Here is a 20,721-nt window from a genome sequence, read left to right on the forward strand (position 1 = left end):
GATTTGCATACTCGACTCAAATCTCAGTTTTATTTTAGCAATACCTATATGTATTCCCAGATACCTGACTCAATGGTTTATTCAATGATCTCATATATTCAGCTTTATATCATATCAGATTCTCAACTTAAATAGCTATTGTTGTTGTTAAAGCCTCCTGTATTCTTCCAGGTACTATTTTCATTAAAGTTATTTCCACACAATTTTTTTTTTTGATTAATTCACGAAACATTTACAGGCACCTGCTATGTGCTAGGGCTGCTTCTAATTGCAGAAGAGACAGAAAGATGAATATTATAAAGTCACTGCCTTGTGCTAGGTCAATACATGTGGCAATCCAGGCAGGACAAAGATTTAAGCCTATTAAATTCTACAGTCTTTAGATAAGTTGGTTTACTATTTATTTAGAGCAGTGATTCTGAAATGGGAAGATTTTATGCCCCACCCACACCACCACCAGAAAATCGGCAATCCTAGCGACATTTTCGGTTGTCACAAATAGAGGACAGTGCTTATACCTATTTGGTAGAGGCCAGGGGTGCTGACAGACATTGACGTCTACAGGACCATCCCCCACGTCAAAATGCTAATAGTGCTGAGGTTGAGAAGCCCCGATTTAGAGGAAGCAGTGTTCCTTCAGACAGGAATACTACCATAAATAGGAAGGGTGGAGACCCCGCACTGAGGCAGCGCCCTCTCCTTTGAGGCCCTGAGCAAGTCAGTTTTTATTGAATTGACCCACACCAGATCCAAAGACACCTCTGATGGATGGAATTTCCTTCATCTCAGTTAAAATTTCCAGGGGTGAATTAGCAGTCCTCAAAGACTGGCGTCTTGGTGGCTTTCCAGTTGCCTCCCCCATAAGCTGCCTCTGCATGTTCCTAAGAGTTTACAATTAGGGAAGAATAAAGGGCAGGTATACCCAAACTCTGATGCTGTAAGATAAATACCAAGAGAGCTCAATGAAATTACTGCTCTGGGAACGCAGGGCAATTAAACTCTGCCTGGGAGGTCTGGGAAGGCTTTGCAGATGAGGTGGCATGTGAATAGGGGCTTTGGGGGAGGTATTTGCCAAATGGCTGAAAGAAGACACTTTCCTCCTTGAAGCCATATCCTGCATAATTGCATTTATAACCAGTGAGGAGATGTTTTGGCTGCCCTTTCAGGAAATCTTGCTCCTGTATTCTTCTACATTAAACAAGATTCCTTTACAAATTGTGCAAGCCTAACTTTGCGGTCTTTCCTCTCTCTTCTTTCTATTAAAGAGTTCAGTAGTAGGTAGTTTCAACTGTGCAATTGTAGGTAGTAGAGTTTAGCAATAGTTCAGAGTTGTAAATTTTCAGTGAATGACTTACAGATTTGGTTTTTGTTGCTGTAGAAATTTATATGTATTTACTTATTTCTTAGTGCTTTTCTCCAGGCTATGGCCTTTGCTAACTTGAAACTATATGTAAAATATACTTTGCAATCTGTGTAGACATAGACATTTATAAATGCTTTTCAAATGCAATCTTTGTTCTAACATATGGCTGTGTCCTGTAGGAAAATCCAGGAGAACATCATTACCCACGAATTCCTGTTAAATGAGTTTAACAAATTAATATATTTGTGAAGCTATTAATTGCAAAATTGGTTCTGTTAGATATAAAAGAATGGAATAGATATTACATTTCTGATACAATAAAGTAATGAGGTTTTCAGAACGTAGCCGCCGGGAAATTAGTTATAGGATTTCTCTTGACTCTCTGGAAATTGTTATGTTGATCGAAGGTGCCCACAGATAGTGGGAAATGTTGTCTTTTAGTTTAGAATCACTATGACATTATACAAGGGGTAACTTTGTATGCTTGAAACTAACATTTAAAAAATGTTTCCTTTTCCTGGTGCCTTTACAAAGACCTTTTATTAGTGTTTTCATGTGAGAAATACAATATAGGCATACCTTGGAGATATTATAAGTTCTGTTCCAGACCACCAAAGTAAAGCGAGTATTGCAATAAAGCTAGTTATGATCTTTTTGCTGTTGGAGGCTCTTGGCTTCAATCTGTAAAAAAAAAAAAAAAAAAAAAAAAAAAAAAAACCATTGGTTAAGTGCAATAAAACTAGTTCAATTTTAAAATCTCAATTTTACTTTTTTTTTTTTTTTAGTTTGGGCTATATGCTGAGTAGTTACAAACATGCATATTAGTTTCATTTTTCATCAAAATGTTTTTTAATTATTTTAGTCTGATGCCAACGCAAGTTACTTAAGAGCAGCTCGAGCTGGACACTTAGAAAAGGCCCTTGACTACATAAAAAATGGAGTCGACATCAACATTTGCAATCAGGTTAGTTGTGCTTATTGTTTTTTATTTTGGGTTAAAATTTTTTAAATCCAGACTTTAAACTCCCTAAATCTTTCATTAGATATTACCAACATATTCTCTTTTTTGCCAGTTTTGCTCTAATTTTATCTTCTTAAATTATCAGTTATAATTCCTGAAATTCAATGAGTAATGATATTAGAACAACCCACCTAATTTTCAGGTACTTTTTTATTATTCCTAATTCAAGTTCTTATACTGCACACAAGCGATTGTTGGTGGCAGGTTACCTTCTTCAGAGTTCCTGGTAGACTGTTTACTGCTCTGTTTTCAACCTGCTGAGTAAAGCTTTACCTTTACTTTTAATCAGAATGGATTGAATGCACTCCATCTTGCTTCCAAAGAAGGCCATGTAGAAGTTGTTTCTGAACTGCTACAGCGAGAAGCCAATGTGGATGCAGCTACAAAGGTCAGTATCACATTTAATACTTTTGACCACTTGCCAAATTCAATGAAGATTCAGCCCTCGATAAGAATTAGAACATCTTTGTTCTCTTTGGGGAACTTAAAACAGAGGGATTCAACATTTTGTAAACTATCAAAACAGAGAGAGAAAGATGGGAGAGTTGATATGTCTTGCTTTTCATTTTATAGAAAGGAAACACGGCATTGCATATAGCGTCTCTGGCTGGGCAAGCAGAGGTGGTAAAGGTCTTGGTTACAAATGGAGCCAACGTCAATGCACAATCTCAGGTAAACCAACAATTATATTGCAAAGTACTTTTGTTAGTATAATTTAAAACAATGTTCTTCTAGTCAAGTGCTTGCTTGTTTCATATATTCTCTAAGAATGCAATACTTAGAAGCTATATTCAATGAATAGTTATATTATTGCAGATTATTTAAATTTTTATATATGTGTATATATATACTATATATATCCTCATTTGTAATACGTATATGTGAGAGGTAGAGATTTTTAAAAGTTGTCAATTTATATATGACTGATAGTCATATATACAGATGTTTAGGGGTTATCTGTAATGCAGAGTCTTATACTATTTTATGATTCTAACTCAGGTCCAGTCTCAGTATGTATTAACCTACAAAGGAAGTGGGAATACCTATAAATGAGGAGACGCTTTTGAAAGTTCAGAATATATCAGAGCTTTATCTTGTGGAAAAAGGGAAAACACTACTTAATTCCTATTTGCTAAGGCATCATTGTTGTCCTCTGAAACAAATTACAAAGAAAGAAAAGAAGCAGAATAAACTTTAAAAGTCTCCAAACTTTAAAATTTCCAGATTCTTATATACTAATAACTCATTCAATAGATCCTCCCATAAATTCTGAGTTTTGCATGAAGGTCTAAGAATACCACCAATAGATAATCATTTAATAGAGTTCGAGTCTAAAAGAATCAACTTCGTTGGTTTAAAAATATAGACGCTCATTGTCCAAATTGTTCATTGTTTGAGTCCCTGTGCACATGAGATTGTGTAAGGAAATAATCCTAACACACAAATATTCACTGAAGGCCTGATCATTTTTAAAGCTGATCTCTACTCAAACATTCCTTCGAGTCGAATGCTGACTTCTGTCCTGGTTTGTCAGAGTCTACTCCAGGGTGTTGAATATTGAACAAATTGATTATAGAACAAAATTGCAAGTTTTGCAAAAGATGAAACAGTATTTTATGAAGTCAGGGAAAGTGATGTTGGAGAACTGCTGGATGCATGGCTAAGCTATGCGTGCGTCTGTGGCTGTCTGGCAGCATTAGACCAAACGGAGCTGGAGAATTAGGATGATTTTCTGATAGATATTTCAAATAAGAATGATTTGAAAGTCAAAAAATTAAACGATACAAAATATTAGGCAAGGCCTTTGGTTCTCAAATACTTTTTGCAAAAAGACTATCTTCTTGTTTACAGGGTGAGGGGGAAAAGTGAAGGAGGCCAACCTACAATATAATTTTGTTGGAGAAATTACACTCCTTTTCCACAAAAATCATATTTGGCTTAGTCTTTGTTCGTTCTGAGAACTCATATGCGAATGTAGTTACAACCTACATTTTGTTAAATCATATAAACTTGCTTTTACAATTTCAAAACGAAGTCTCAGTCAACTTTTTTCATTATTTACTGTGGCCCTTCAAACTCTATTTTCAGTGCACTTGATTTCCTCAGCCTTTTTCAGTACCGATTGTCTTCGGATGCCAGCAGCCTCCTGTGTCTTATGGGTCCACAGACTTGCAGTGACTTCCTCCCTTGTTATTGCAGCCATAGCAATGATGGCTGCAATGCCATTTAATATCAATGTCTTGAAAAAGAAACTGCACAGTGCTTCCAACCACATGATTTTTTGTGTATCTGGCCTAACTTCTTTCTAGGTCCCTGTGATTGGACCTTTGTTACCTGGTCTACTCCACTTCTCTGATTCCCAATGAGAGTTCACTTGGAGTAATAACACTTTTCCAGAAAGGAAAGATGTAAAGTCAAATATTGACAAGTACAGTCCTCTGAAAGAGATACAGATGATCCAACTACAAAAGAAGTATCAGGCTTTTAAACCGTTTTGTCAAATGCCCCTATAACTTTTTACTGGAAAATAAGTTGTGTTAAGATCTGAGATAGTGGGAAAACTTATATCTGTTTCATGTCCTTTTTAACCCTCAAGGGAAAAAGAATAAACTTCCTTTTTTTAAACATCGTACCCATTGTTGAGTAATGTTTAGAGCAATATCTGGGAGAAGATGCAGTCAAAGTAAAATCCTAACCACATTTGATTTCAATTTGTACACATTCCCTACTGATGACGAAGTGAGGGAGAAGAACACAGGCTGTGAAATTCCCCGTTCCTTGCAGCTGTGCTTGGCCTTCCCTGCCACACAGTTCACAGTAGAGCATGTCTCCCTTCGTCTAGACACCTGTCTCCATATGTTTTCTGAACTGTATTGTTCTGAGGACAAAATAAGTAAGTAGATGGCCATGCGGCAGAGTAGAGTTTCCATGATAATTCCTGGTAGCAACTTTTCAATAGGGGCTCTTACAAAGAACAAGCAATAATGCCATAAAATGAATTTAAATTCCATATAGATGGGAGCACATTAAAACATCACAGGAATATTACTATTCAAGAAAGACAACATTGCTGTCTAAGTGAAATTTTACCCTATAGGCAATATTTAATAGCCAGCAAGACGTAGTGCAAAGTGTGTCCCTCACCCTCCTTAAATATAAAAATTCTCTTTATCTTGGAAATAAAAGTAACATCAGGCAGTATCAAGTTCTAATCTTATAAATTGGAGGTCTATAAACTAAGAATTTGTAGATATTATTTTAAACGAATTCTTGTCATGGCTTTGATCTTATGTCTTATGTTAGTTAATTCTTTCTAATATTTAACATCCCAGGAATCATTTAGGCCTACCTTGAGAAAGAAAGCAGGTTGAATAATTATGATAATAAAGAACTCTACTAAGATTAAGTCCTTAAAACTTTCTAGTAAATACAGCAGCAATCTCAACTGCTGTCTCAAAAGACATCTCACTATTATCGTCTCTTTTTTCTCTGCTATAAGGCACCAAAAGAAGCAAAGTCTGTTTATAAAAAAGCAAACATAGGTGTTATCCAGGCGGAGCTTCTCTGACCTTTGACCTTATTGCACACCTCTAATCAACTTTTGCAAAAGTCAATATCATGTAAATTTGTGCAGCTCTAGTATCATGTCCTTAACATTTTGATTACAAGAAGCACTTTATGATTAACAAAAGCCGGCCATAGGAAACTAGGATGGAAAAGAACTTTCATGGATGAAATTTAAGCCCCTACTTAGATGAAATAACAAGAGGACATTTTATTTTATTATTTTTTTCTATTGATACCAGGCAGCATGCCTCGCTACTATCTATAAAATTATAAATCTACAGAATTACATTCTTATAATAACACCACAGTAAACATTCATAGCAGAAAGTATTTAGCATATTGGATAAAATCAGACATCAAAAAACATATTCACTCAGTATGGAGCTGCCCTGCCTTTTGAGAACTGGGTCGATTGTTGCTACAGTAAAGAAAATGTAAATTGGGCACCCATATGTTCCTTTTTGGCCAGCTCTTTCTTTTGGAAATTTCCTAGGTTTGTAAATTAATATAAAACTATGATTTATTTTTTTCTCTTAAGAGAGAAAAATACACTGAGCTAGAAGCCAGACATTTTCAGGTAAACCAGTGTTTCTTAAGTAATCTTGCCCTGCAGCTGAGAATCCACTGACATAAATATCCAGTTGACATTTATATCTGAAAGAATAACATCCATTGTAGATTTTTTTCTTAAAAAGTTCACTCCTAAAATCTGAACCTTCCATCTGAAAATTTCAGCTAATGTCTAAGAAAAATCCACATTGGTTTTCACCTTTTTTTTTTCTTAATACTTTGGATTGTTGCTTTTTTCCTTTCATTTTGATTTTAAGGGATATTTAAGTCAACCAAGGATTAAATGATCTTTTATTTTCGTCAAATAAGAAAATCAGAAAATATACAGCAATATAATAAGGGTGATCCTAACTATATTACACTTTTCCTCGTAGCTCTGGGAAGAGTGACAAAGATGAAACAGTCACGTGCACACATGTGCGCGCGCGCGCACACACACACACACATACATACACATTGCGCTGCAGTTATTCCGTGTTTTATGCCTCATGTTGGTAAACCTTTCATGATAGAACAGAGTAACGTGAACTTCAGTAATGTTACTAGACAGATAATTTTAAAGGAAGCTTGAACGTGGTGCATCATATTCTACTGCCTCTAATTTTGTGTCTCTCTAATCTTGAACTTGGAAACAGATAACCTAGCTTGTTATGGTTATGTGTAAAATAGAGTAAGTAGAATAGAGGAACTCTCTCATAATTTAAGTACAAGTGCCATGGTAGTTCATTATGTGGCCACCCACTTTTATGTCCCTGAGGATCTTTTTAAATTATTTCCTAATTTTCAGCTTTAAGCCATAAAAGCAAGGTCACCAGAGGTTGAATTATTGATAAGTAAGGTAATCATATTGTAATTGATATTTATAATGATGAACCTAAACCTTTTGAATCACAAACGTTTGAGTAATATTTGTGACATTTTGTTTAAAATATATTTACTTTTATTCTTTGAAATTGCATGATGTATACAATAAAACTAAATGTCAAGAACATTTAGTTAAATAGAACTGCATTCTGGAAAATTTATCCAGAAAATATATTATAGTTTGAAAAATAAGTTTTGATTTACATGTCTTGCAGTAGGATTTTCAAATATAACAGTATTTCATAGATATGAAACACATTGTTCTAAAGAACAAACACATATATAACATTTTTATTAAGAAGCTTAAGATGTACATATTCATTTGCTTGAATTCAAGCTCTTTGATAGGTGGGGACATTTCAGATAAGAATACACAGAGTGTGTAAGTATGCATGTATATGTATGTATGAATATATATGTATACAGGAACACATATGTGTGTATATGTTCTGAACAAAAAAGTACTGTCTTTGCAAAAAAATGCAAGGAAGGAACTTACAAAAAATAGACTACTTATTGAATTTTACTTTGAAATTGAAATATACCCTTTCCAAATCGATGTTTTCCTTTGCTCTAAGTTATTCCATAATAAGTTTGGAGCTATTCAAAATTAATATAAATTCCTTTAAAAGTGGTAAGTATTTCAGTGCTAACTTTATGCACAAGTATTATATCTTTTATTTAAAATAGATAATGCTTAGGAGCTACAATGACCAATTGGATTTTTCTTCATAACCACATGGCATCTAGTAAAATCCTTTACTCGTGGTAGGCACTCAATTAGGTGGTAATTAAATTAATGTACTTATTTATTTAAAGTGGATATATTTATATGAATTATACTTAGAATATTAACTATAAACTACTTTCAAAATATGAATTATGAAGTATAATTATAAATTATATTTATATTATAAATTCTACTTCAACTATAACAGGTTTTTTAAAATAAATATGAATATTTATAATAAAGTATTATTAAAATTATTATATAGGAGTATGTTCTGAGACATATAATAAGGGTACAGTGGAAAAATAGATTGACTCTAGAAACCCACAAATGTTTTATTTATTTTGCAGAATGGTTTCACACCATTGTATATGGCAGCCCAGGAAAACCACCTGGAAGTTGTCAAGTTTCTTCTTGACAATGGTGCAAGCCAGAGTTTAGCCACAGAGGTAAGACACTTTGGTTCCTTCTATGGGTAAGTTACACATTTATAGGGCATGTAAAACTGGAGTTGTAACATTGAGAATTTGTCTCACTAATACTTTAATTTCAGTAGTATATTAATGTGTGGGTTTGAATATTTTTATAAAAGACATTAAGAAGTCTATATTTAATTTTCAAGAATTTTTTATTGTGTAGATACCCTTTCTACTCCTAAATGCCTACCTCTACCCTATAATTGAGCTTTTAACTTAATATTTACATATTTGCTTGAGAACACTTTTCTGTTTCTTATAATTTTACTTCAAAGGCAACCACTGTTTTGAAATAATTTTGTAATAAAACATAACTTTTAAATCTGTTTTTTTCCAAACTTAATTGAGGATAATTATAATTGAATTTATAGATTTCTAAAGTTAACTAAATTTAATTCACACTTATAAACAAAGCTAGTATACATTTTTAAGTACTAGAAATGATATTGAAAAAACCTTTGCAGTCTTGAATAGAAAAGTAATTTTAAAATAAAATTGTTTAAGTCATTGATACTCTCCTAGGTCATCCAGTTTATTTTTTAAACTAATCTGGATAGAAAATTATGATCCTTTATGAACTGATTCACTAGGAATCTATGCTAATAATAAAGCACCAACATTTGAGTAAACAAAAGAATGAATTAAAACAGATGATGCAGCATTATTCTTGTCTTAATATCGCTCCTCGTACTTGCATTCAGATGTGTTTCCTGAATGATGCAGGAAAAATGGAAATAGAGAAATCGCAGATAACCTCACTCAGATTTTGGAATCATGCCTTCTGGAGAAACCACTGAGTAAATGAAGAGGCAGTTCGCATAAAAGAGAAATAAAATGACCATAAATGTATGAAAATATCTTACCCACACTCATAGTCAAAAAAAAATGAATTTATTAATTAGATAAAGAATGAGATCCAGTCTTATGCCCATGAGATGAGAGAGAGAAAAAAATGAGGGGTAGAGGGAATTGGAACTTCTCTATAGACTTGGTCAAGGTAATAGTTGGCTGCAACACTTTGGAGAACAGTTAGCAGTAACTATTAAAATTTTATGTTTACATACCTTTTAACTTAGCAGTTCCACTTCTAAGAATTTATATTACAGATATATTAGAGGAGAATGCAGAAGTTAAACATAACTAATAATATTTTTTAAATTGCAAAGAACCTAAATATGCTCTATTAATTAATATTGTTATACAACAAAATGCTATTCAGCATTATTAAAAACAAGCCAAGATTATATGCCCCAAGGGAGGAAAATGTCCTTAGCGTAGTGTTATCAGTGGTTTATTCTAAGAAATTAAGAGGAAGCCTTACTTTTCACTCTACACGCTTCAGTAACTTTGGAGATTTTTATCATGAGAATGGATTATTTTTATAATAATCTTAAAGCTAGTTAAGCAGTAACTACTGGTTGATAACAAAAGAAAAAAACATTTGGTGGATATATAGCCTCTTTTCACACCTGGGGAGCAGCTAGCCTGAGTGCAGTGCCTCAGGTACTACGTGCCGGTTTTACCATGATATGCAGGGAGAATGGGGATGGGAGAGGACATTGTTGAAAGAGAAAATCCATTCCCATTTTTGGAAAAGAATACTAAATAATATAAATATCCTAGGAGTGATTCAGTAGTACTTTCTTCATCTGCGAAGGACAGGTAGTAGTCTTTTTTTAGACTGATGTACAGATCACTAAGTATCTCTCCTTTGGAAGCAAACTTAAACCCAACTTTCTACTAATGGATCTGAATGACCTTCTAAACTAATTATCAATAGCTCACTTAGTTCTCTGGTATTTTTTAAAGCTTTTAAGGTCCAAAAAGAGGCACTACAACTAACTTAAAGAAAAATAGTTTGTAAGGTCCGCAAACCACTAATTCCGTCTTTTGACAAAAGACATATTTAAAATATATTTTTACTCCTTTATACTCATATAACTTTATGTTATCTTTTCAGTAACTCTAAGAAAAAAAAATACAATAAACAAATGTTTTAAGAACAAGTCACATTCGTGTCTTCCTCAGGGTTGCTGGTGTCTCACTATATAAACAACAGCTATTTGATTATCTAGAAATGTTTGAAATTTTGACCGAATTTTAATCTCTTCTTTTGGATTATTGATGTTAGAGAATTAAGAGAACAGCAAGAAATAAGACATTTTATTTGCACAATGTTCTAAGTATAATGTTGTTCTCTTGCTAACAATGATATTGATGTCACTTAAACAAAAGTCTTTATTTACAGAACAAACAGTAGGAGGCAATTAAAAGATTGTTTAGATGGCAGATTTTTAACAGGATTTTTAATTCATTAAATAGTATGATTTTGCCAAGTTTCTTTAGTACATATTTTTATATGCAACTTGCATGTATGGATCAAGTCTTTGACATCATTATGGTTTTTAAACCATTCATATACTACTGTGTACAGCATATTGTATTTTTCCATGTATATCTTCCTTCTTTTGCTAATTAAAATGCTGAAGCATGAGGTAAATTAATTTGTTCAGTCATTCCACTAGTAATTATTAAGCACCTATTATGTGCCAGACACTCCACAAGACAATGAAGAGTCTCTTGGAACTTCTAACACATTTCCTTTGGCTTACATTTTTCTCTTAAGAATAACCGCATAGAGCAAACTGCACTATTTAAACTTGGTTTGGAAACAAAATCTGTAGCTGCTAATTTTAGCTGTTAACACCTTAGAGCTGGTATCTTTGTGTCTATCTTTAATTGGCTTATGTAGGAAGCACATTCTTATTGACAGTACTAATCATCTCAGTGCAGTTTATTTTCTGGTGCAAAGTAATTTTCTTTCTGTATGGGCCCTGTGGATTTAGAAATTCATTTCAGTGTAAATGTAGCCATTTCATTTTGATTTAAAAGGGAAGTGGTCTCTCATTTTTACCCCATAGATTTTGCTCAGATTTTAAAAGTGAGATGCAGTGTTAACTCATACACAATTTTCTTTTTACCACTCTATCCTTTAAGAAAATGTATTTTTCTTTTTATTACAAAAGTAATATAGTTCATTAGTGAGAAAGTACAATATAAAGCAGAAAGAAGAAAATGCCATTGTTAATTCCCTAGAGATAACATTTTGTTTATTCATTCAGATTTTCGAACATGTACAAAATACACAAATAGTTATCTTTATGAACATGAGGTCGTGTATTTATACAGTGATGTAGATTACTTTTTTCATAACATTAAATTACATCCTAAACTGTATGCCCTTACATGTAAACCTGCGATAGCATTTTGGTGCCATCTTGGTTGCAGCCTTTCTCTGTTACCTTACAGCTGCTGGGAGCCTCCTTCTGGGTATATCAGTTCTTAATTTTCTTCTTTTGGATCTTCTTGGAAGAGTTGAGAAGAGCAAATGGAACCTCAGCTGGATCTTAAACCATGGAGAGTAGATAGAATTTGGATATGCAGAGTGAGGAGGAGGACATTCCAGGGTGGGAAAAACAATATGAATATAAATGCCAGAGTAGGAATAGTGTACATGTCTACAGTTAGCAAGGAGGCTAAAGGAAAGGATTTACAAGAGCCTGGACAATATCGTCCCATTGGTGCTTGGACCTGTATTTTGTACATCACTGAATATAAATGTGCTGATGAGCCCTTATCTATTTTCCAGCAAGGAAAATGATGGGCGTGGTCATTTAGGAAAACCAAAAAGACTCTATTGTGCAAGTTACCTAGGTTTTCCCTTTCTTCCTTACAAACATTCTTCTCTTGGAGTAACCCTTGATTTGTACCACAGGATTTCAGAAATAGAGTATCATGACTCAAAAAGTAAGAAGTAACTTACTTGCCAATTCCCTAGTAAAATAATTTTTAAATATTTTTAAGTGGATGATAATGAATGCATTTCAGAATTAAAATTGTGTGCCAGTCTTAGGATTTTCCTCTATGCTATTTATTCTACAATCAACTACACTAGATCATCTGAAAATTGACTACAGTGAAATCTGTAACTGTCTCCTCTTTGTCAAGTCCCATGGCAATACAATGGGAAGACTCAAAATGTACAAATATGTGTGGATCTGAATTTATCGTAGTCATATTTTCCATATTAATTGTGTTTCTCCTTCCTTTTTTTTTTGGTCAGAGAAGCCAAGAGTCTTTAATATAGACTTTTCTTAAAACAGCAGTAACTGTGTTTCATTAATTCACACCTACTACTTGAGCACCAGGTATCTGCTAGGCAACAAGCTACAATGATAAACTAGACAGGCATGTTCCACAATTATACAATATCAATGGAAATTTTTATAGCTTATTTAAATGAGCTCCTTTGAAAATGTGCCTGGATTTTATTTGAAATGTTATTGTTTTCACCGAGTTTATACTACGAATATTGAAATTATGGCATCTTTTTATTCTTTACGTGGTACTTTTGAATATTTTCAAAATTTATCCAATGAATGCATATTGCTTTTTAACAGAAAGAAAACCCCATAAACTTATTGCAAATTATTATTTTCTGCATATATACCAATATTTAAAATGTCATTTTATGTATATTAGATACATATATATTTTTTAAAATACCTTTTCACATATACGGTTCCTTGCATAAATTAGCTTTAATAACCCTAAACAAAAATCGACCCTTGGTCACCTTTTCATTTGTTAATTTGAAAAAATAGCCACTGAGATTAATCCTGACCCATCCACTCCTTCGCAGGATGGCTTCACACCACTGGCAGTAGCTTTGCAACAAGGTCATGATCAAGTAGTTTCACTCCTGCTAGAAAACGACACTAAAGGAAAAGTGCGTCTGCCAGCTCTTCATATCGCTGCCCGAAAAGATGACACGAAAGCCGCGGCCCTGCTGCTGCAGAATGACAGCAACGCGGACGTGGAATCAAAGGTGAGCCATGGCGGGGCCAGCCCGTCCTGCCGCTCTCCCGCGTCAGGCACCCCAGCTTTATGAAGGCCCGGTCTCCCTCTTGGCAGGCTTATGCCGACCACTCAGCTGCACTGGAAGAAATGAAAATACGCGTCCAAGTCAGCCAGTTGAAGGCATATTCTCCCCAGCACAGAAAGCTGGGAGGCAACCGTGGGTGCTGCACGATACATGCTAACAGGGAGACCGCCTCAAGAATCGATTCCTAGGAACCTGATAGTTTCCTTCATTTTAATATATTTGTTATGTATGTACCACTTCAGCTCAAATAATCAGCGTGCAAAATTACAAAATGCTAATGGCAGTGTGCACAAACAAGCCTTTGGTTTATATCTAAGTCGACAGGCGATGAATGCACTGTGCATTGATCAGCTGCGGAGAGCATGCCAGCAGCCAGAGTCCCCGCCAAAAATTCCCGTTGTCTTGACCTGTATTACTTGAGAGTCTCTGCGAAGGAAATATGGCATCTGAAGTAGGCCGTTACGTAGCCCTTCATTCAGTCTAGCTTTCTTTCTGTGCCTATTGTGCCTCCATCCTCATTACTTAGCTGTCATGAGCTTTCTGCAATCCATATCACCGATAGCAAACTAACCGTTCATTTTTTCCTCCTCTTTGCTTCCAAATGTGTTAACCTAGATGGTGGTGAATAGAACAACAGAGGTATATATATATATACATGTACATATGATCTATATCTGCATCATCATTTTCCCATTCCTTAGTGCTGTTGCCTCATTTCTTTCCCTTCTTCTTTGCATTGCCTTCTGTAGGCTAGATACCTGCTTTATACCGCCACCCCCAAAGTAGCATGTGCCAGAGAAGATAGTAGTTTGATTACCAGGGCTTTCTGCAGCTGAACCCAGTGTTTGACAGGACGAATGAGGAATCCTTGAAACTTAAGGGTATTTGTATAGAGGTGTGTAGGATGAATAGTTTCAACACTTTAGATGCTTATCAGCTATACCTAAAGCTGCAGACAACCCTGTCATTCTACTCATGTAGGACTGATTCTTTAGAGTTCTGCATGACACTTACCCTCAGAGGTGTCAGCAAAATGAAAGTTACTCAGAATGGTACCAAAATGACCCACCCTTCCACAAGAGTCAGTAAGATAGCTAGCATGGCTAACCAGCTTGCTAACAATTTAGAAATGCATCTAGTTCCTATAAGTTTTCAATCTTTGGGGACTAAGTGAATTGTTGCATGTTTTAGCATTTTTTAAGGAAGTAAAATGACCTTGGTATGAATAATCCAAGAAACTGTGTTATTGAATAGGCATTTGCTAATAAAGAGACCAACTCGTGAATTCTTTATAGAATGCAATCACTCATTGTACAAGACCAATTGTAGTAGCATCTCTTCCCCAAAATTGATTTTATCATTAAAATTGGCACTTACTGTTGGTTAATTTGACCCTGTATTGAATGTATAAATCTAACTGAATTTTGACAGAGTATCAATGGACAATTCTGTCATCGAAAATTAAACAGTTGGTACTAATCAAACTTTTTATGAGCTATAAGTATTTTTCTTGTCATCCTTGTTTTAACTTTTTGAAACATTGGCTTCTGTATGTTCCGCTACTGGATTACTAAAATTGCTTAGTCTCCACCCTTGGTTCCTTTCTGGCTATTCCTCTGCCTATGAGTTTGGCATTTATTTGAAACCCCATGAGCAATTGGCACTCATCGAAAGAAACCTAGTACAGAATGGAATGTGGACCTCAGCATATTTTGCTTCCTCATTTTTATTTGGGCAGGGTTACGGTATTAATGTGTCAGACAAGGGGCCGTTGGGAATCAATTGAACATCTGCTGTGTTTTCTTTACAGAGTGGCTTCACTCCGCTCCACATAGCTGCTCACTATGGAAACATCAATGTAGCCACATTGCTGTTAAACCGAGCGGCTGCCGTGGACTTCACTGCAAGGGTAAGAGCACTGCAATGTGACACACCCTTAAAGCATTTGGAATGATTCCTAACCTTCCTTTCCAAAATGTGTTGGAAGCTGAAATAGAGGCTCTTGCTTTTACACAAGTGTCCCTGTTCCCTAGCAAGAAAAGTAAACCAAGACCAGGGGTGAGGGGGATGATAAATATATAAATGAACATATAGAAGATTGATACAAGTAATCATGCCTGCAAACCATAGACTGTTCCCCAAGCTGAAAATTCTCAGACTGTTGGAAATTGATCAGATGGCAACCAGCAGAGCTCTAGATCCTTACAGATGGGAATGTGCTGAAATATCTGGATGAGGCCCAAACTTTAGAACCTAAATAATAGAGACCATTTTTAACTTCTGTCCCTTGTAAACTTGCATAATGTGTAGGAAGATTTGGTAACTTGAGTAAGCTCACATTCATGGAGAAAGGAATTACATGTCATGTGTATCATTGGACAGCAACCTGGACATCTGAACAAAATAATACTGCTCTGGATATAAAAACCAGGCTTAATTATCAGAAACATCATCTTCAGTTATAGAAATAAAGTAGAAAGCAGATTAGAGTAATGGACTCAGGATTCAGATTCCCCAGGTTCAAATTTTGGCTTTAACTTTTTTCTCTGTGGCCACCACTTCCTTCATTTGAAAGATAAATAATGTGAATTATGAAAATAATATAAAATATTAATATTATTAATAATATAAAATAATATTACTCCCTCATTGGGTCACAGTGAGAATAAAAAGAGAGTTTACATAAAGTATTTGGCAGTATCTGACATATCATCAGTGACAGCAGCACTATGATTTTCTAACAAACGATTCGAAGTATTATTTTTGCTAAACCCTCACTTGTTAGAGGAGAAATGGAACTAAGTCACATGGGGGTAGGGCACAATACTACTACTCCTAACAGTAGCTGCTGCAGTAAAAATAATATCTTTGGAGGAGTTGCTGGATGGCAGATGCCACGCTAAGCTTTTTTTTTTTTTAATCTCATTTATCCTTATATCAAGAAAAGTGTTATTTATCCCTGTTTTACAGAAAAAGAAACCAAGGCTTAGCACTAAGAAGTAGCTGGTCCAGGATCACAGAGCTAGCAAATTAGAAAAGGCAAGGTTCCAGCCCCAAAGCTCTTAAACCACTCCGGTATTCTGTCTCCCTTAGTTAACCTTAGGGGTTCGTTTTTCTTTTCCTTCTTATAATTCATTAGTTCTATAAAAATTAATAAAAGCTCAGCTTGTCCCAATATAAAAGCTGTTTCCTACCCTATTGTCCTTAGCTTGCTAAAAGCCTTTATGGTTAAAATGACTCAAGAGTGCCAGTCAGCTCATGTCGCTCTAGAGCTCTGTTCTTATTACATTAACTGCATCCTTAGGATTCAGTGACAAGGCAGACCCGAGGCCTAGTTTGACATTTTGAAGGACAAAGTTAAGTACCTCTTTAAGTCAGGTATAAACAGGGCATGCCAATGTTTAAACTGAAGTTCTTATCTTTAAGATGTGTTCTTCTGCTTTTATTTTTATAATCCACAGAAAACCTCATTAAGTCACATCTTCTAATTAGGACATTTGGAAAATGCCTGTCAGGATAAGTTTGAAGTTTGCCTTTGTGCCACTGTTTAGAAATTTCCCGATGCTGCTGAAATTAAGAAGACTGAGGCAATATTTAAGCAATTTAAGAGGGCACATTATAGTATTTTCAGGCTCCAAGCAATTCCAAAACATCCATTTACATTAAAACAATGATGTAGTAATTATAAATGATGCTAATTTATTGATTAAAGATCAATGGAGACCTCAGAGCCATGTCATTAACCTTGCCTGAATTAACAATATGTGATTTTAAAAAATCACATCATGCTTTTGTCTAAAAACGTTAAAATTCAGACTTGTCACTGATTTAGGAAAACGTTTTCTCCAGGCATTCCTAATTAATGAGGCCTAATAGCATTTTGAGCTGAAGGCTGTGGTGCAATTTAATTATACTTTATAGGAGGCCTGCACCACTGCTTATGCCTGACAACCTGTGCTTCCCTCTGCAATTGGTGATTGATGACTTGCTTTAGGGTGTCTGAGAGGAACTGGTCTTTATAAAAAGCTTAAACTGAGGCCACTGCTAGTTCCCTCAAGACACTCATTTTAGGTTCCAAATCTCTGGTAATTCTATTACGTCATAATCCAGCAACTGTTCTTTTGTAATACAGAGGCTGCTCTTTCCTTTCCCCAACTTTAGTGGGGTCTTTCCAGGTCACAGCCCTCAAGAAAGTAAGATGCCTTGAACACAGATGGGATTAGATTTTACCTGATCAGAACAATAAAAGGAGGATCATTAAGCTACATTTGCTAAGAACTAACTGCAAATCACATCCATAAATCATACGCCTCAGGAACCGAGTTTATATAGCTATATTGATTAGATGGTTAGAGGTAAACTAAAAAACAGCAGCAGCAACCTTTGTCTAGGGGGCTGTGATTTCTGTTTCCTGGCTGTGACAGATCAGTGAAGGAAGAGAAGGTGCAGTCTAGTAGTTTTCTTTCTGGACAGAAGACATGACCTAGAGAATGGCTACCTGCTAGCAAGGGGAGCTGGGGGATAAGAGCAGTGACACCCCTTCTGAAATCATTTCCTGCATGCAGTAGATCTGCATTTCCAAAGCAGACGTGGGGCAGAAGCAAACACAGCGTGACTAAAGGGAGTAGTATATAGTAGAATGGATTGTTTTCTATGCTTCTTTGTAGGGCTAGCTAATTTATGCAGCAATAAAGTAGATCCTAGCCAGTGGCGAAAGTATACTGCCGCATAGCAACTGTGGTAACCGAATTATAGCATATTTACCAGTTTTATTAACTCTTTTCCTTCGATTTTATTATGATGTTAGTTTTGATTATCAGTTTTTGAATTGTAATTTTGCTATGCCTATAGAAGATATCCTGTCTGACATCTTAAATATTTCCTCCCGGATTACTGTGAAGACCTGTTCAGCCTCATGGGTTCACCGCCGGGAGTTAGGGGAAGCTGCTGAATGCTGCAATGCAGCATCAGCATTCTTCATTCTTCGAATTGAGTCTGCTGAGATGGCGTTGACACTGTCTGAATTTATGTGTGACACTTGCTCTCTTAGCAAATCATTCTAGCTCTCTTGGGGAAGGGAATGTAACCAAAGGCACACCAGAGCTGCTACTGATTACCGTTCCAGTAAGGAGCATTTTTGCACAGGAGTAACTAAAGGCCAAATTATATTATGTGGATGCCGACAAAGTCCTTTTTATTGATTGAAGAAGATGGATTGATACTTTGCTGCCTAAGAGTTTTTTCATCAAGTATAATGGACCACCTAATTTAATCTTCACTCTTGTCATTGACCTTCCTCTTAGAAATTATTATCCTACTTGCCATTTGGGGAAGATAATTGAATAATATATCCTTCTATCGGTCTCATTATTTTGTACCTTTTGGTTTTGATCTCTAAAAGGATTGGGGATTTATTGTTTGAGTGCTATACATCATTTGTTTCCAAAAGGATTTCTGGTAGTTTACAGATTAAAATATACAAAATAAGACATGTAAGAATGAAACAGAAAAAGTAAATTACCAGGGGCTGGAATGAACCAGTGACTACAACTAGAGAATAAATTTAGGTCTTAGTGGAAAGGGAATCATAGTTATACAGTTTTTATTTTTTGACAAGAAACCTTATAGTTACCTGTAGATAACTGTGTGTGTGAAATAACTAAAATATGACTTTTATCATGTGAATCCTTCTATTAAGAACAGTAAATTCATAGTCAATGGTATCTTTAGGTACACTTTTTAAAAGGCTCAGTTCCTACTGTCTCATACTGCCTGTTAATTCTAAATCTCCACATGTGAAGTACCTTGCCCAGGGAGACCGAGAAACTGTGACCCAGGTATTTAGCTTTATGATCTTCTAATTGTGTGTGATAGAACTTGGCATGATCGGTAACTCGTTAACATGTCCATTCGACTGTCTTTCTCAAATATCAGATGTTTTGAACAAGATTTTGGCAGGTGCTGGGGCACATTCAGAATTGAATTGTCATGCAAATGTTTACTTTAATATACAGTATATTAACTTTTGGTTAAAATGAGGGCAGAGTTTTTAGATAATTGAACTACTGAAACAGTTGGTGGAAAAATAAAACTGTCAGACTTAATAAGAGGCCAACATGGGTCAGCACATGCATGAGAAAACTATGTCCGTGCATAGACAATATCTGGAGTTTTCTTTCCTAAATTCAACCCAGCAAATATTAACGAGCTTCTATTATGGGCTAGACCTGGAGGTTCAGACTTGAGTGACCTGCCGTCCTTACTCTACTAATTTGTTTGGTGTCCAAAGTCAATACTGTCCCTCCCTTAATCCTCCAAAGCATGGCTAAATCTAGGCTCCTATACCATACAGGACTTTTTTAACATCAGGATTGACAAAGTGAGTTCGAAGAAGAGAGGCAAAGCTGAAGGACTGGTTCCAGACAACCTTGAACCCAAAGTCCACAGGCTGTGACCCCTTACTCAGAATACCTCTGGGAACCACCCTCCCGAGTCTTCAAAGGCCACTGTGTTGCAGAGTCTATCTCACTCCCCACCAGTCAGAACCCCTTTTGCTATGTCTCTCCTACCCAGCATCCAAACCCCTCAACCTAGTCTCTGGGCCTGGTGAGAGGAGAAACCCTGTTTCTTCTACACCTGGGCTATCTTAATATAATAGGTACTAACTTTAATTTAAATTTAATTTAAAATTCTGTTCCTCATTCTGAAGAACCACATTTCAGGTGCTCAGTTGTCACTGCTACTGTATTCACACAGTATGCGTGACATTTCCATCATCACAGAAGGTTCTTCTAACCAAAGCTGAGACACCATCAGTTTGAGGCCCTCCTTCCCCTCAATGTCTCGATTATCTGTAAATGTAACTTCCCCCACAAAGAAAACGATCCTGTGAATTGTTATGCAGAGCAGTTTTACTCCTAATAGACTTGCCCCTTTTGGCTCAAAAAGATTTTTGTCTTTTCTGTTATATAACTCTAAACCACCACTGCTGCCACCACCAAAAACCATAAAACCAAAATTTTCTTCTAAACAGGAATAAAAAAAAAAAAAAAACTACTGGAGACTTTAAAATAATAATTTCTCTTTAATTCATGCTATGAAGAGTTCAGAAATATCAAAAATTGAGACATTTAAAGAGCAGTCTCTAGTTGCCAGAGATTATGCCACATGGTTACTTAATTTATG

General features: G+C 35.5%; 1 protein-coding gene across 19 annotated transcripts in view; it reads left to right on the forward strand.

The window, feature by feature from the left end:
- ANK3 (ankyrin 3) overlaps positions 1 to 20,721 on the forward strand; it is a 567,956-nt gene that overhangs the window by 374,239 nt on the left and 172,996 nt on the right. For 14 of the 19 annotated variants that reach the window (XM_036222256.1, XM_036222255.1, XM_036222260.1 and 11 more), the window contains exons 2-8: positions 2,226 to 2,327; positions 2,674 to 2,772; positions 2,958 to 3,056; positions 8,466 to 8,564; positions 13,294 to 13,479; positions 14,152 to 14,175; positions 15,347 to 15,445. In XM_036222256.1, the coding sequence (XP_036078149.1) occupies positions 2,226 to 2,327; positions 2,674 to 2,772; positions 2,958 to 3,056; positions 8,466 to 8,564; positions 13,294 to 13,479; positions 14,152 to 14,175; positions 15,347 to 15,445 (708 nt within the window). The remainder of the gene's footprint in view (positions 1 to 2,225; positions 2,328 to 2,673; positions 2,773 to 2,957; positions 3,057 to 8,465; positions 8,565 to 13,293; positions 13,480 to 14,151; positions 14,176 to 15,346; positions 15,446 to 20,721) is intronic. The other 5 variants (XM_016127609.2, XM_016127607.2, XM_036222270.1 and 2 more) reach the window with 1 other exon arrangement.

This window comes from Rousettus aegyptiacus, unplaced genomic scaffold, assembly GCF_014176215.1.
Source record: "Rousettus aegyptiacus isolate mRouAeg1 unplaced genomic scaffold, mRouAeg1.p scaffold_m13_p_6, whole genome shotgun sequence".
Lineage (NCBI taxonomy): Eukaryota > Metazoa > Chordata > Mammalia > Chiroptera > Pteropodidae > Rousettus > Rousettus aegyptiacus.